The sequence below is a fragment of the Engystomops pustulosus genome, chromosome 9, assembly GCF_040894005.1.
Source record: "Engystomops pustulosus chromosome 9, aEngPut4.maternal, whole genome shotgun sequence".
In the NCBI taxonomy this organism is placed as follows: domain Eukaryota; kingdom Metazoa; phylum Chordata; class Amphibia; order Anura; family Leptodactylidae; genus Engystomops; species Engystomops pustulosus.
Window position 1 is genome coordinate 91830753 of NC_092419.1, and position 12972 is coordinate 91843724.

At 41.6% G+C, this 12972-nt stretch overlaps 1 protein-coding gene across 4 annotated transcripts in view; it reads left to right on the top strand.

Moving 5' to 3' along the window:
* The window catches only part of NEK6 (NIMA related kinase 6), a 116145-nt gene that overhangs the window by 61764 nt on the left and 41409 nt on the right, over window positions 1-12972 (top strand). For all 4 annotated transcript variants that reach the window (XM_072123250.1, XM_072123253.1, XM_072123252.1 and 1 more), the window contains one exon: window positions 3354-3470. In XM_072123250.1, the coding sequence (XP_071979351.1) occupies window positions 3390-3470 (81 nt within the window). In that variant the 5' untranslated portion in view covers window positions 3354-3389. The remainder of the gene's footprint in view (window positions 1-3353; window positions 3471-12972) is intronic.

A 12972-nucleotide genomic window follows, 5' to 3' on the forward strand; every position in this document is an offset into this window, starting at 1 on the left:
CTACTTTGCATTCCTCCCACAAGCAGCGGCTTGTACTTGTGTTTTCACGTTTCCACAGTTTTGCCAATAGATGCTAAAAATGTATCCCAGCATGTGACCGGGATTCACCAGCGAGGAAGAAGACTGAGTCAGCTGTCATGCACAATAACAAAGGTGGCACGTCCAGCCGTCCTGCTCCCATGTCCAGTAATAGAGGGGGCTCAAGGGCTGAGTCCTCTTCTAACTGGGTGGGTGTCTACTGTATTACAATGCTCATCATGTCTGCGATTGATGCTGAGACTTATTTGGTTTATTAATTTGCTTGAATATGTCCATTGTCGAGGGGGCAGCGATTGGCCGCCTTAACCCCCGATTCTCCGTAGGAGGTCTGTTGCCAATTACACCCTGTCAAAATGGTATCCATGAAAGTACCACAAAGTATAAAAAGGTCAGAGGTGTCAGAATGTGGGGGTCCAAAGACCTTTTATTTTATTTTTATTTTTTTGTTTTATAGATTTGGTTATTTTATAGGTATTAAATCATTACAATCCCTGTAGGTTATCTCTGTGGTTGTACCGACACAATCACATTGTTTGGAAATTTTTATCAGCTTCCCTTTTATAGTAAATGGTGCAACTAGGAAGCAACTTTGAAAACAAGCCTCGTACAGCTCTGTAAACGCTTAAAATATTAAAAACGGCTGTGGTGTTACAAAGTTAAGGGTGCGTACACACGTGGCAGTAACACATGCGTTTTCAAAGGCATCTGAGCTGAGAAGAGGAGATTTGCCTGAATGCATTGCTGTTCACATTGTGTTGACACATGCGTTTTGTAAATGCAATGTTAACAGCTATGTAATCGGGCAAATCTCCTCTTCTCAGCTCTTCTGATGTATTAAAAATGAATGCCTTACTGCTACGTGTGAACGCACCCTTAAGGGAACCGTCACCAGAAACGAGCACAATAAACCTTACTCACCCCCCCCCCCCCCCATGACCACAACATCTCTGCCCCTACATCTCTCCTTAGTCTCTATGCCCGACACATAACATCACTATCTCCTGTAAGAAAATCGCCTCATTGCCTTTGTACTGGCTCCAATACTGCTCTATGTACTTGTTGTGTGACCAGGACCTTTGTGTTTTCCTGGTAATAGGGGCAATATAATTAATCCTCTGCTTTGCCGGAAGAAATTAGGGAAAATGACTATTCTGTGGACTGGAGGCTTTTAGTGGTTGGATGTGCTAGTACAGTGTACACGAGTTCATAAAAAAAATTCCTTTGTAGAAAATCTTTCATTTTTCCCTTTAATGCACCGTTTGTCAATGCAAAAGGTTTAGTACTATTGTTATCCTGTTCCATGTTTTTGTTGATATTTTTGCTCTTTGAAGATCAAAGAAATAACTTTTGAAAGTAAATATCAGAGTGACATTTTCCTGAATGTTTACCATGAACTGGAAAAGAAGTTTTTACCGTTTCTTGTGTTGGGGTTTTTTTTTTTTTTTTTTTGAGATTTAGAAACATCTTTTTGGATCATTAAACTAGTTTTGCAATAGTTATGGCACTGTTCCTCTTAAATTTTCATGTTTCATTTTTTACCGTTCTACTGTGCTGTCTTGCCACATTTACAGCTCATTGGTCACTAAATGTAGAAAGGAGCTGTCGTAGCAGAATAAGTCCCATATTATACACGGGTCATGTGACCCCCAGGCAGCAGGACTCTGGGCTTCCTGTGATGTCCCATGTCCTACTGGCATATGGAGGGGCTGTGCAGACATAATCCCATAGTGTCAGGATGTCCTTGGCACTTCCCTTCAACCACTGAAATGTTGATATGATGAACGGGGCATGCTTACGGTAATGACTGTCCCCCTCTATCCACCGGAAGTCAGCAGGACGCAGGATGTCTTGCGGCCTCAGGGGGGGGGGTTGTCATGTGACCTGCAACTACTGGCAAACTTTTACAGGGTAAGTATAATACGGGTGCCCCGGTTAGGGTTAATGTTTAGTATTAGTGGCCAACCTCTTTAATTCTCTTTGTTGGTTTTGGCGGTGGAGAGCGCCAGGATTAGCTTTGTGTTAGGGGTTGCTCATGTCGAACCCCATGGATCTTACAGCCATTCTTCTACTTTTAAATAAAATCTTTATTCGGCGATAAATGTCTTAATGGGTTTTCCGCGTTATACAAATGTATGGCCCATTCATTTCATAGGTCATAAATATCAGATGGCAGCAATTCATGTAAATGGCAACCAAGTAGTAGTCCAAGGGACTGGCCAATACACAGAGAATGAAGCTGTACTTCTATTTCTAGTCTAATAATGTTGGAAACATCTGATCACCTTATCTAGGAGTTGAAAAACATACTCCCAAAGCACGCTCCACTCCAGGGAAGTGAACAAACTGTCACCAGTGTAAACATGCTGTTAAAGGGATTGTCCATTCACAAGATATTCCCCTCTACATGATAGTTTTCTGATTGGAAGGGTTCACAGTGGTCTTGGGGTCCCTTGTAGAAGAACTGGAAGCACATATCCCCTGCTGCTATATTCATCTTCATGGCACTGACAGAGAGTTGAGGGTAGCGCTCCACTATTCAGTGGTGTAACTTAAAGCTGATGGGCCCTGGTGCGAAGTCTGTGCCAGGCCCCCGACTATAGTGTATGGTTTATAGTACTGGTCTTCTCATATGGGAAACCTTATGGGCCCCCTAAGCCTCTTGGGCCCGGTTGCGACCGCACCCTCTGCACCCCCTCAAGTTACGCCCTTGCCACTATTTCCATCAACGTGCCACTCAATTCATTTGGATTGCAGTAGACCCCTGTTCTCTCTGATCTGTGGGCATCCCTCCTCTTGGACCCCACCATGTTCAAGGTCATCCCCTTGTTCATGGATAAGGCATAACTTGTTGAGACCTGACAACCCCACAGGAGACCCTATGATCAGCCATTGTTCTGTATATTCCGGAGCAGCATCTCATTGTTCTGTCGTCCTGTGTTAAGCTTATATAATTATACTCGTAGATGAGTGTCGTTCACTTAAGGCACGTCTATGTTATTATCCTAGGTAGACTTCAGTCTGACAGTGTGTGCTTTTACTGGGAAAACCCTTCAGGATATCCTCATTGAGGCAATCCGTGAGAATGCTGAGAAACCAGTTTTACAGCGCTGTATACCTGCAATGCCAGGTGCTACTACAAAATACAGAAACCTGTGACAACTGATGTTTCTACGATTTTTTCTATAGTAACGCCAGATCTGCTAGGAATAAGCGTTGACGTGTGTTACACCCCGTCTTTCGACTGTACTTCGTATGAATTATACAGTGATTTAAGATTTGAAAAAGCTAAAGCTGCGTCTCGTCTTGTCTTCCAGTCCTATCAAACTGTATGTGTGAACTGGAATGGTGCCATGGACGGGACTCACTGCCTAGAAGATCAGAACAGCCCGCTCTGCAAGGTCCAAGGACAAGACTATCAGCACGATGGCCAAGTAAGTGCAGCCTCTTTATCCTGCTGCTTAACTAAATTTGTGATGGATATATATATATATATATATATATATATATATATATATATATATATATATATATTATGGCTGCTTTTAAGCAGATAAAGAAGTTATAAAATGAAAAGATGTTTTTTAATATCTGGCAAGTTGAACTGAATCTTTTCTACAAAACTATTTTTCTGTCTGCCTGATTAATTTCTCATGCACTCTATAACATGCTGCCTGCAGATGGGACACTATGTACAATCTGCTCATTTCCTCCTGCTCTATAACATGCTGCCTGCAGATGGGACACTATGTACAATCTGCTCATTTCCTCCTGCTCTATAACATGCTGCCTGCAGATGGGACACTATGTACAATCTGCTCATTTCCTCCTGCTCTATAACATGCTGCCTGCAGATGGGACGCTATGTACAATCTGCTCAGCTCCTCCTGCTCTATAACATGCTTCCTGCAGATGGGACACTATGTACAATTCGATCATCTCCTCCTGCTCTTTAACATGCTGCTTGCAGATAGGAAACTATATACAATCTACTCAGCCCCCCCCCCCCCGCTCTATAACATGCTGCCTGCAGATGGGACACTATGTACAATTTGTTCATCTCCTCCTGCTCTATAACATGCTGCCTGCAGAAGGGACACTATGTAGAATCTGCTCAGCTCCTCCTGCTCTATAACATGCTGCCTTAAGATAGGACACACTGCATCTTTTTTATAACTCGCGTCCTACAGCTATGACATCGTGCATAAACTGCTTAGCTCCTCCTGCTCTATAACATGTTGCCTGCAGAAAGGACACTATGTACAATCTGTTTGGTCATTTAACATTCCCCTGCAGATGCTATGTATTATATGATCAGCTCCTCCTGCTTTATAACGATCTGTCTGTACAAAGGATGCTGTGTACAATCTGCTTGGCTCCTCCTGCTCTATACCATGCTGCCTACAAATATGACATTATGTACAAACTATAACTGTAAAATCCTGCTGCTCTCAGTTCATCACATTCAGTACGTGTGCTATCCACCACCAAACTCCCTGATGGCCTAGTAGACTGTACAGCGCATGTGCCAAGCATGGCAGAACTGATGGGTGCACAGGGAGTCCCCGGGTTACGTACAAGATAAGTTCTGGAGGTTTGTTCTTAAGTTGAATTTGTATGTAAGTCGGTATTGTATATTTTACAATTGTAGCCCCAGCAAAAAATTTTTTGGTCTCTGTGACTGTGAATTGGATTTTAAAAATGTTGGATTCTCATAAGAACCAGGATTAACAATAAAGCTTCATTACAGACGCCTTTAATAACTGTTATAGCTGATTATTGTAGCCTGGGGCTAAAGTACAGTAAATTACCAACATCCAGAGGTCCGTTTGTAACTAAGTGTCGTCTGTAAGTCGGGTGTTCTTAAGTAGGGGACCGCCTGTACGTGCATTGCACTGTTATTAAGACCGACGCATAGAGTTTGCTTTATTCTGCATATGCAACAACCGGGTGGATGAGGATGAACGACTCCAGTGCAAGATGTTAAAATATCTGCCCAGGACTCCAACCCCATTGCTCCATACTGATGATATACATAAATATGATAGATCTTTTTATTAGCATTGCATAATTAAATGTCCAAAGAAATAGATGTGATTCTACTTGGAAGCTTTTATCCATTGAGTGGATAAAAGTTTTTTCTGGTCCTGAAATTTTCTTCATTTACAAGAACCTTTTGAGAAAAAAACGTTGGATTTCAACGTGTCACCTTTTAAGGTATGAAACCTGTAGTTCAGGAATCTCCTAGCTTCTTATTTTTAGCAGATTTTCAGTTTCTGTTCTAGTGTCCTGGTTTCTGGTTTTGTGTAGAATGAATGACAGCTCTGCCTTTGGTTACCATGGTCTTGGATGACTCTAGATCACATTATTGTGGCCTCATTTTATCCCCCCCTCTCTTGTTATATTGTCCATGTATCATATCATCATCAAAAACGAGTAAGTCAGCATAATTTATTGTGAATCATTGTCACTGTCCTCTGTATGTCAATGACTATGTCTAAGTGGTGGTAATGAAGGGCTTCCATCACTATCCGAGCTTACATTTCCATACTTCCATACATCAGTATTACAGAAGTTATTAGAAAAGAAACTTTTTAATAAGAAATATAATTTTTTTTTTCCTGGATGAAAACCAATTCATTTTGTCCCCACCCAAAATAAATATCTCAGAAAACTTCTGTACACAAATGACTCCCATTTACTGTATATACTTTACTTTAAAAAGAAATGTCCAGCAGAGCCCTCCTTTAAAAAGAAATGTCCAGCAGAGCCCTCCTTTAAAAAGAAATGTCCAGCAGAGCCCTCTTTTAAAAAGAAATGTCCAGCAGAGCCCTCCTTTAAAAAGAAATGTCCAGCAGAGCCCCCCTTTAAAAAGAAATGTCCAGCAGAGCCCTCTTTTAAAAAGAAATGTCCAGCAGAGCCCCCCTTTAAGGAAATGTCCAGCCCCTTAAAATAAAATATCTTCTTCCCCGGCAGTGAGGAGAAAGGCATGTCTATGCTCTTTTCCCAGATTCCACGCACATATTACGACGCAGTATACTTGAGTATATACAGTATATGGGTTTTGTGGGCTATAGATATATACTGTACATTACCTATAGATATATACTGTATAGTACCTAGAAACCTGCTTTTTGTGTCATATTAAAGATAAGAATCTCATATTTCAGATCACGTCAGTCTTGTGGTTTTGTGAGCTACAGAAGTGGACATAGAAGCAGTTAAAAAAAAAAATAGGCAAGAACTGGATCTTTTATCTGCAGTTTGCATTTCCAACTTTGCGTTTTGCGATCTGTATCTCTGCTTCTGTATCTCACAGAACCATAAGTCTGCTACATTCTGAAAGGTAAGATTCCTACCTGCAATATGGCACATCTGTTGGTACAACAGAATAAAAGAGAGAGGCTCCTAAAGTGACACTACTCCTGCAACCACTAAACTCATAAACTGCAGAGAGAAGAGTTTGTCTGAACAGTTCAGATTTTACTAAAAAAAAAAGGAAGTCTTGAAAGAACATTTCATACCCTACATGAGGGTGTTAGTAGTTTAGTATGGTAAAACCTGATGACAGGTTCTCCTTACAGGAGATCACTGATTTCTTCACAAGAAAGAACCTCAACCGATCACGAGAACAGAGTATACGTGCACTCACTTCTTTCGTGATTGGTGAAGGTCAGTGTATGCCCCAGTAGTTGGACCTCCACCGATCGGATTCACATCACCAGTCCTGTGGATAGATAATAACAATCAAGTTTGCTAAAACCCTTTATTTTAAGGGTATTTTTTGATTTAGAATTTTTTTACTCCCATCTAGGCCATGGTCTTGTAAGTCCGTAACATTCCCGATGTTGCAACAAAATTATACGTATTTTACTCGTATCGATTCAATGTGGAAATTTGCATGTAAAAACAATGCAGATCTGTGGATGTCTGGTGGAATATTTCACCGGAGATCAGAAGTGCGTGAATCCGGCCTTATTGGTTTGGTGTTCTCCCCGCCACGTATATGAAATCTGACATGTTTAACAAATAGAAGTCGGTACAGTTTTAATACATCGTAGACTGATGTGACTGTAGTATATTGCATGTGGATCTGATGGGTTTTTAACAAAAACTAAAAATAAATTGTGTATTCCGGTATTTATGTCGGCTGACGGCGTTGGAGTTTGTCATCCTTCCTTTCCAGTTCTTCCAAGAACATTTGTCTGTATTTTTCTGCAGTTTAGTTTCTTGTGTTGGGGGGAAGGGAAATTATATGCGCAGAATATATTGTTTTAATCAAGTAGAAGGATGCTTGTTATATCCTGACAGGCCATGAGCATGCACGGGCCCTGTCTATGGCTCCACATCTCCTTCACCACTTAAGGCTGTATGAAAGCTCCATTACTTTAATTAGGTCTGATGGGTTGTGATAGGGAATGCTAATCTAGGTCATTGCATATGTAAATGTGCAGCTGTACTCTTGGAGCATGCCAAAGCATATCAGCCGAGGTGTCCAGTCATCACCAGGCATCAAGCCCAGCATAGCGAGGATAACTGCACTGAGCAGCCCGTCCTCAGGTCAGTGGGCTCCCTATCTAATACAATCAGCCGATGCAATCCCTCCAATTACTGCACCTACAAAGTTATACTTTACCCACTCAACTTTCCAAAGCTGACCTGATCAATAGACAAGGAATAGCTATCGCCATCAACATTCTTCTTCAGCTATGACATTTTGTAGCTTGTTTTATTATTTGGCCAAAGCCGACGTAGAAAATCGCAGTCAACGTTTTTTGACATAGGGACCTATGTAACGTGCTGGTCCTACAGATGACGCCCTCTTGCATTGGTGAGGACCACATCATTTCTGTAGGGTCCCTGTGCAAAGATGAGGGTAAGGATGATGGGTAGTAATGAATATATTTTGTAAATGGCTTAGGAATAGGTTAAAATCATTAAAGATGGACATTGTAAATCCACTTATATGGCAGTAGAGACTGGTTGGGGAACCAGTACGAGAAGTCAAGCGTCAAAAAGAGGGAATGCAAGAAGACCATTGTAGCTATTAGTACTAAATAGACTTTACTGCTCAGGAACTGTAAAATGAGGGAATAATCCTGAATCAACTTTGGATAGAGGACAGGGACAACGGCACGCCCTGGTACTTCAAGTGCTGATATGCAACACAGGCAGGGAGGAAGAAGCCAAGCCTAGAGGTCTTCTACAGGAGAGCTGGAGGGACAACCTGGACTCTGGGCATGCAAATACTTCTACAATGACCCACAAACCTCTGACCTTTTGTCACAAGCTGAGCTTCCAGAACAATGGGTCATAGGCGTTTATTTCATGTCTGTAGACCATTGCCAGGTCAAAGTGTTTTCCTAAATTTTGGGACTCATAGATGGCATGTATGTGAAATTGGAAGATACATGAAAGGTATCAATCCTTGCCCACTACTTCTGTGGGGCAAATGAAACGCCTGTCCAATTACATTACAGAATACCGTAAATAGTTTGTTTGTTTGTTTTTTATACACCTAGAAGCAGCGCCACCTCCATTTATTGTGGATCTGTAGATTATCACTTCTATGTAAAAAGCTACCGACTTAGAACAGAAAGATTAGTTCTATCACATTGTGTAAATATTCTGCTGTACATTGTCATAATTGTAATCCATAGATAATGCTCATCTGTAGTAAAGCTCTGCGCTGTAATCCTTCCACTACCTTTTAGCTGTAAAGTGAGGTATAAAGGAGTCCACTGCTACTACTGTATGTCAGATTCCTCTGGTAAAATACAAGATATCGTAGACAGCCCCCTAGTGATGAGACGTCACATGAACTGTACAAGCACAGTAGGGCTTCTCCTTTATTAGTGTACCAGATACACGGGTCTAGTAATGGCATCACGCTGTGCCGTGTTAACCACTTCACTGCTTCCACAGCCCAGTTATCTATGGTTGTATCTTTGTTTCCGAGTGCAGTATATTTTTTCTTTTAGACTTACTGATCTAATCGCCCAAATAAAGCCTCAAAAACTGCAGATTCATTTTTAGTGAGAACTTTTGGAGATCTGATAAATATCATACACCATAAAAATAATCCATTAAATAGGTCTGGAATTTATTCTGAATTCTCGGCTTTTGACTTAAGGTCACATGTAATTTTTTTCTGAGGTCCATTTGTAGAAGTATTTGCATGACTAGTGTCCAGGTTGTCCCTCCAGCTCTCCTGTTGAAGGCCTCAAGGCTTGGCTTCTTCTTCTCTGATGCTTGGTTCTGTGCTGCCTACTTCAACTTTCAGATAATTAATAATAATAATGCCTTTATTTATATAGCACACACAGAGCTTGCCAAATCAGTCCCTGTCCCCATGGGGCTCACAATCTAATCAACCTACCAGTATGTGTTTGGAGTGTGGGAGGAAACCGGAGGACCCACATAAACACAGAGGAAAAAATACAAACTCTTTGCAGATGTTGACCTGGATGGGACTTGAACCCAGTACTCTAGCACTGCAAGGTTGTAGTGCTAATGACTGAGCCACCGTGCTGCCCATAGGATAGGGACATGCCACAGTTGATCCGGGACAGTGCTTCATTTTCCAGTTCCTGAGCAGAACGGTCTATTTAGTACTAGTAGCTACAATGGTCTTCTTATACAGGCAGTTCCCGGGTTACATACAAGATGGGGTCTGTAAGTTTGTTCTTAAGTTGAATTTGTATGTAAGTCGGAACTGTATATTTTATCATTGTAATCCCAGCCAGAACTTTTTTGGTCTCTGTGACAATTGGATTTTAAAAATGTTGGGTTTTCATAAGAACCAGGAATAACACTAAAGCTTCATTACAGACACCTGTGATAACTGTTACAGCTGTTTATTGTAGCCTAGGACTAAAGTACAGTAAATTACCAATATCCAGTGGTCCGTTTGTAACTAGGGGTTGTCTGTAAGTCGGATGTTCTTAAGTAGGGGACCGCCTGTATTCCCTTTCTTAACACTTGACTTCTGATCATCTCTTTTAACTCAGTTTTATTACAAATCAGCGTTGTTACATATCGTACAGATGAATCTTAATAACATGAGAAAGAAACAAAAGATAAACCAAACTTGCCACTTTTGGTACTTTATCACTGATGCAACATTTCAACATTGTGCCAAAGCCGTGAGAGGAGGCCTTGGTGTCTATTGGGGCGCTTGGCCCAAGTTTGCTAAAGTGGAAATCACAGAGGGGAGATGAGAAAACCCCAGTCAGCAGCAGGACATCTTATACTTTAGGATAGGTCTCTTATATCTGAAGAAAGATCCCGGGTCCGGGAGCCGTGGCAGAAGAGTTACACCACCTGTCTCATATTTTATGAAATTTGGCTGGGCATTTGCTGTTCTTCACTCTCTCTAACACATTTTTGCACCTGGATATTTGTGGTTTGAATATCCAAGTCGAGGTTGCTGTGTGGTTTTGGTTCTGTCCAGGTTCTGTTCTGTCCAATGTGGTGGAGAGAGTGAGGAACACCAAAGTCCTGAAAGGATCTAAAGATACTTTTGGAACTTGTTACCAAACCTGGTGGATTACATGAATTATGCAATAGAAGATGTTGAAACCTATGGTATGAGTCAAACTATATCTTCTGTATGAAATCTAAGTGGACTGGATCTTAAAACCAGGGGATGTTCCATTATGTGTTGTGTACAGCATGCACAACTGAAGTATTCTTATGCACAAAGTTTGGGGCCTGGGCCCCCTCCCCATTATTGACTGTCTGGACCCGTGTCTCCTGTCTAACAGGTGATGGCGACCCTGCGGCCTGCTCCGACCTCTGCCCATCTGACTATGTCTTCTCTTTGTTTCTTGCATCATCTCATCTAATGGAGGCTACACTGAGATAGTGATGTGTGGGTTCTTTGCAGCAAACTCCAGATATCTATGTAGGGTTTAGGGGTCTATACCAGGGAGCTCCCTAGACATTATCTTTTGGGTTTAATCTATAGCAACTTAGTGGGTCTATATCATCTCCAGTAGTCTGTGGACCCAAATCGTTATGAGCTGCAAATTGCTACAGAGTGTTTGTTATTCTTTATAGAGCACCATTAATTCCTTGGGAAATTGTCTATGACTTTAGATTCTGATAATTATGGATTGTGATGGTTGATACATTGGGGCAGATTTATCAAGCAGTCTGAAAGTCAGAATATTTCCAGTTGCCCATAGCAACCAATCACAGCTCAGCTTTCATTTCACTAGTGCTCATGAATATTTTAAAGGGGAGCTGTGATTGGTTGCCATGGGTAATTGGAAATATTCTGACTTTCAGACACTTGATAAATCTGCCCCATTGTCTTTTTATATCCACTGTTGTCATGTTCTGGTCTTTGACTCTTTAAGGCATTGAATTCTCATTTTTTTTTTTTTCGCTCTTCAAAAGCCACTTCTCCGTATACGATAAGACTGGAATAGGAGTGTTATATTTTTTGTCTTGGGAGACCAGAGTGTACAGTCTGGTTATTAGTGGTGTGGGGTGGTGGTGCCAAATGGGCAAGTATCAAGCGGTGTGAAGTCTTCCTTCGGCAGTGAGTGAGCCGTATCCCCTGTGCGCCTGCCCTGGTTGGTCACTTGCAACAGGCTTGTGAAGAGGAGGAAAGCCTGGAGATATGTGACTACATTCATTAGCGGACTGTGACAGATCTGTGTGACATTGTGACATTTTATTCTTGGCTGGAGCTGCTAATTATCCATATTTATAATTGCGTGTGCCACTTTCAAAGATTGCTCTAGACTTTAATAGCCATTTAACCCTTTCACTTTCCTTAAGGGACTTGCAATGCAGTGCGCGCTGGTATGATGAAATGTAACTTAGAAAGTCATTATTTTCCATCTTTAGCTCAAATTATTTAACCCATTGTTGGAGCGCACTTGCTTCCCTCCTTTACTTTGTATATGCTGGATTCTGTAAGTTTTTGATTGCTTTCACTGTTGGAAAATATAAATGGATTCGCTGTGTGGTATTATAAAGTGATGTAGTAACTCTTGAAGCAACTTTATGTACAAATATAAGGAAATGGGATAAACAAAATCAGACAATGAGGCAGGAAACACAGGTTATTCTCTTAACCCATGTGGTTTCCCTGACTTCCCTTCAACAACACTCTCTATGAGGGACATAAAAATGTTACTATTGTAAAACTGTCGTTGTGTGGGGAAGCCCAGGGGTATAGTAAAAACATTCACAGTAAGATGAGTTGTGCTACTATATATTAAGGGCGTGCTATAAGGAGATGTTCTATTAAAGCCCCTTTCTAACGTAAAGTGAAACTGTCACCAGGAATGTCACATTAAGCTGGTAACAGGTTCTAATGGCCTATGCTATGCAGATTTTAAAAATACCTTTGTCAGCATTCTGAATCATTTCAGTACTATGTAAAACTTTATTTCACATTACCTGGTTAAAAGTGTGTTTAGGGAGGTTAGGGGCACCTCCTCATTCGTCCAGCTCCCTCCCCCTGAGAGGGACTGAGACACAGCTGCCCCGGGGTTCACAACATGCTGCTGGGAGAGAGACTGGTAATGTGAAATAAAGTTTTATAAAGTACTGACAGGTTCCAATAGCCTATGCTATGCAGATTTTAAAAGTGCGTTTGGCAGCATTCTGAGTATTGTCACCAGCTAAAAATTACATTCCTTTATACATGTTTATTCCTTTATACATGTTTATGACTTCTTCCTTGGACCGCCTTTCAATACTGGGTCCCCTGTGTCTCCACTCCTTCACACTCATGCAGCCCCCTCCCCACCTCCCATCAGGTGCATTGAGCAGGCAGTGGAGGGAGAGGGATGGTATGAAGGAGATAAAGAATGCATGAGAAGACACAGGCTCACTGATCCCTCCTCCAGGGGCGTCGCCAGGCCAAAAGATCCGGGGCTCGTGGAGCAGGACATCTGCCCCACTGCCCGGGCATCC